General features: G+C 26.3%; 1 protein-coding gene across 1 annotated transcript in view; it reads left to right on the top strand.

The window, feature by feature from the left end:
• Positions 1–439: 439 nt before the first annotated feature.
• LOC106682816 (WAS/WASL-interacting protein family member 1) overlaps positions 440–4,953 on the top strand; it is a gene marked incomplete in the record, with an annotated part of 30,155 nt that continues 25,641 nt past the window's right edge. The window contains 2 exon segments of the mRNA XM_067048328.1: positions 440–471; positions 902–1,079. Of these exon segments, the coding sequence (XP_066904429.1) occupies positions 463–471; positions 902–1,079 (187 nt within the window).

Raw genomic sequence — 4,953 nt, 5'->3', positions numbered from 1 at the left:
ACAGGTGCAAGGGGAGGGATATTACACGCCGGTAGGTTGCCAGCACTGATTTCTCCCATCTGATGGGGAAAATGGGGAGTCTACTAAATTGTTTCGTTGGCTTGTAAGTTTTTTAGACTTTATTTATAAAAGTGTCAAGAGGAGATCGTCTCAACAAAGGATACTTTTACGTTTTTAAATACACATCTCTGCAGGAGACTTTTAAAGGACCTCCTACCTGCGATATACCACCTACTTGGTTTTGTGGCCATTTTGTAACAAGGTGGAGCAGACGAGAAAGCTGCCCCGTAGAAGTAACAACATTCGAACATCAGTCCCTGTTCTCTTATTTAATTGTCAAAAATGAATATTTGGTGCGAAGGTGTAGTGTTTGGTAAATATTCGGCGTTCTATTGACTCGAGAAGACTGCTTTGTAAGTGTTCCTTAGCAACTATTGTCTATATTTTATTTTTAAATTTTCAATGTATATGGTTAGTGTCATTTAGTAAATTCGTATTGATTCATATTCCTGCCGATTTAAATGAAGATTTATAAGTGAACTTTCGAATTATTTCATTGTTCCATTGTGATTGAAACCTGCCCTAGTTTAAAAGAAATTTTGCAATTCAATTTTTTGAAATCACATAAGCAACTTGTTTTTATGAACTGTACATCGAGTGCAATAGTATCTAAAACTGGGATTATCTTATCAGTAAATTTTTACCCTTCAGTTGATCAGCACTAACCTGTCATTTTCAGCTCTCTTTTGTAATTACTCTTATCATGAACTAATAGTCTTGGGTTTCTATCTACTATTAGTTTAATAAGTTTAATTGAACTGTGTCATTATGTAATGTTTTTTATTCGAGACACTAAAAAGGTTTTGGTTTCAATGAGAAATTATCACTTTTTAATATTTAGATCATGCCTGTTGTACCGCCTCCACCTCCTGGGCCACCTCCGCCCCCTGCTCCAGCCTTTTCTCCAGTAGATTTGAAAGAAGCCGCCAAAGGGAGAGATTTGTTACTCCAGTCCATCAGAAAAGGGACTAATCTTAAGAAAACCGTCACCAATGACAAAAGCAAACCGCTCATTCAGCGTAAGTATTTCAACTATTATATTAATATTTGCAAAAGTGGATTATTATTATATTAGAGTATTAATATTCTGTATATGTTAACTTTTAACATACTGTAAGTGAATTTATTGAATATATTTGCATACAATTTCCTTATTATTCATCATTTATAATGAATTCTAGTCATAATCAGGCTTACAGGAAGAACCTCTTCATTCCTATTAAGGTTAGAGAAGTGACAATTTGTGATTTATAATTAGCCACAGTCGAGGGTTATGATAATTTTAAAACTTTTACTTTATGAATTATTTTTTAGTAATTGATACCTTCAGAATTTTATAAATAAAATAATTGTTTTTCTTATTTTTCATTTTTGTTGTCTTAAAGAATGTACGTAATAATTCACTATTGTCCATATGATCACCTAGTTATTCATCAGTGCATTGCACTTCCTGGTCTGTTGGTTTCATAAGTTAAATAATGTGGCAATATTTAATTCTAAATAATTAAGTTTCATTTTAATCTGTCGATTTCATGTTTTTGTTGTTTTTTTTTCCGAAACTTAGAGATCATGAACACCATTTAAACAAATACTTATGCTAAATTTTAATTATATTATATTATATTTTTTTCTTTAACCTTTAACATAAAACTTTGAATTACTCATTAATGAATGAAATCATTTACTAATTAATAAAATTTTAACTATAACATCAAAAAATATTTATTAATCAATAATATTTTCTCTATGATATCAACAGTTGTTTGATAAAAGTTCGAATCAGTGCATGATTGACCTTGTGCTGTGTTAGTCACCTTTAGTGACTGAAAGATAGGAACTGGATTAAGACTTATATTTATTTTAATAATGACAATATTTTTATTTTTCATAAAAATAATTTTAATTAGAACTATTTTTTTTTTGTTCCCATCTTGTTTAATTCTCTGTTACATAATTGTTGCATATTATGCATACTAAAAGCGTACCATATAATTGCAATAGCATTACTATTGTAAGTACAGGACATTATGTAGCTTAAGTAAATACAATACTATAAAAGTTATTTTGTTATAGGTTCCAAATATTTGTTTTGTTTATATTTCTTCAATTGCCTGATTAAATAGCATAGAATGTCTATTAACAATTATATAATTTTATCAATTTTGAAGTTAAATACTTCAACTTAAAAAATTCTGTGAAGTTAAATACTTCAACTTAAAAAATTCTGTCTATAAATAATTGTAAGGATAAATGTAACATTATCAGGGATTCTCTTGAGTCCTTGGAGTGTTTACATTTTTTTTTTTGTGTTATGGCCATTTTTTTTTAAGCACTAAAACTCTTTGTAATAATGATAGAATTATAAATATTTATTTTCTTTTGTTTTATGCTTGAGCCATATTTAAATTGTTTTCACATATATATTTTTTAAAGTTATAAAAACTAAGTAAACTAAAATTGAAAAAAAAAAAATGACTGAAGAAAACCAAATTAGATATTAATAAATGTAGGCAAAACAATAATATTAAAAAAAAAAATCAAAAATTAGGAAAAGAAAATTTGGCTATAGTTAAATATAATAAAACAAAAAAATTCACATATATATTGTTAAAAATGAAACTCACATAACTTTTTCCTTATTAAAAAGTATTTGATTTTTTTAATTTAAAGAACATTTTTAGCAGATTAAGAGTATTGTAATTATCTTGGACAGCAGTTGCAAGATTTGATTACTTTCTCAAAATTGTCTTTTTAAGGAACAAGCTTTTTCTTTTAGGTTGAAATATTGTCCCTTCACTTTTATTTCAAATTAAACCATTTAAACATATTATACTAAATATACTTTTATTGCTCAGAAATACAGTGAACTCAAAGTTTACTCAACTGTTTCATTAAAGTATATTCAATAAAATATATATTCAGTTAAAATATAATATTAGAAGAAAAATTGATTACATTTTTTTGTTTATTTATGAAACTTTGTGTTGATATTTGCCTAGTAGTTGGGTGTAGTACCTAATCAAAAAAATGTATAAATTTAAGGTTTTTGCTTGGTAAATTTTTGAAAATTGAGGATCAGCTTTGGTGTATGGGAGTATCATTCAATTCTAAGGCTTAAAAGTTGTATTTATTTACGTGATTCGGAATTTAAATGTTTAAAACTTATCATGTTTTTAAAAATGTTTTCAAAAGAGTTCTTTCCTCCTTGATTCCAAAACTTTTTTTTTTTTATGTAGGGAAAATAGTTCATTATCATTACTAATCTGTTACACCCCCTCAAGGCTTTCATCGTCGCCAATATTGATTTTTTTTTTTTTATCAATTGCTATTTTGAACATCTAAGATTTGTTATGGTTATATATCGGAGTATCATTCAATTCTAAGGCTTAAAAGTTGTATTTTTTTACCTGTTGTGAAATGTATAATCCAGAGATTCAATTCTTTTTTTTTTTTTTAAGGAGGTTTCATAATTTAAATGTTTTAAAATTAAGATGTTTTTAAAAATGTTCTCTAAAGAGTTCTTTGATCCATGGTTCCAAAACTTTATTTTTTATCTTGGGAGAATTGCTCATTGTTATCGCTACTAGTCCATTACAGCCCCTCAAGGCTAACATCATCACCAATATTGATTTTTTTTTATCATCAGTTGCTATTTTGAACCTCAAAGATTTGTTATGTTTATACAGAAGTAATCATTTTAGTAGAACTAGTATTAATTAAGAAATAACCTATTTAACTAACTATAATCTAATCAACAATAATAAGGATATGATATATCACAGCTACTTTCATCAGTACAATATCCATTCGTTGTACTCCATACAGAACAAGATTGAAATATTATTATTAATAAAATTGCAGTTAATTGTTGGTTATAATTAATTAAATTTTTTTTTTTAATTGACTGCTAAGAACTTAAATATCATTCAATATTTCAATGTCCTTTTATCAATAAGTTGATTTATTGCCATTCATTATTTTGTTACATCAATAATAAATTACAAGTATAATTGTTTCTATTATCTTTGTTCCTCTTGAGCTGTTTCTTCTTCTTTATAATCTTGTTTAATTTATTATGCTGTATCAAATATAATGATTTATAATGTGTCTATCCTCGCACAACTTTTAGCATAGCATTATTCAACGTGATATCAAGGTAGTTTACTTTTTTTTGTTGTCGTTTTAACAATTTTTTTTTTTTTTGAAAATTGATGCCAATTTGATCTCCACATTAATTATATCTTTATGAGGAAATAGGTTAGGCGAAGAACTCAAATAAGTAAAAACGTATTCGTTAGTGCTAACATTTCATCCGGTATTATTGTCTAATTTTTTTGATAACCCTTATGAAGGCCTAATATTCTTGCTTAAACATTGGCACCAATTAAATTAGTTTTTACTTATTTGTGTTCTTCATTGATCGTACGACTAACCATCTTCATTGGTCAACCAATATCCATAGTCAACTATTATTATATCCTTAATAATATCTTAATTAAAAATAATCTAATTATTTCTTATGGTTTCAGAGATTGATACTAATCTTTAGAATTAAAAATCAATCATTTGATCTCCACTAATCGTATAATTCATTAATTATCACACAAAGCACATATTACAATTAACGTAATGAAAATTTTAAAATAATATATTTTAAAACAATTTATTATGTTTAAATACCTTATTATGTTTACAAAGCTTTGATTTTGAAAATCTGTATTTTCACAATGTCAATTATTTAAAAATTAAATTTAAATTACTTATTAAAAAAACATTATTATTACTACTATTTCCATTAAAATAGCTGCGCTGATTTTGTTGACAAAATATGTTAATTATAATATGTGATTTTTGTGATGATTTGGTGTTATAAATTGTTAATTTTTTTAATTC

The sequence above is a fragment of the Halyomorpha halys genome, unplaced genomic scaffold, assembly GCF_000696795.3.
Source record: "Halyomorpha halys isolate HHAL.00 unplaced genomic scaffold, Hhal_1.1 Scaffold443.1, whole genome shotgun sequence".
NCBI lineage: Eukaryota > Metazoa > Arthropoda > Insecta > Hemiptera > Pentatomidae > Halyomorpha > Halyomorpha halys.
The sequence above is the reverse complement of the archived record's forward strand: the minus strand, read 5'-3'. Positions and strand labels throughout refer to the sequence as shown.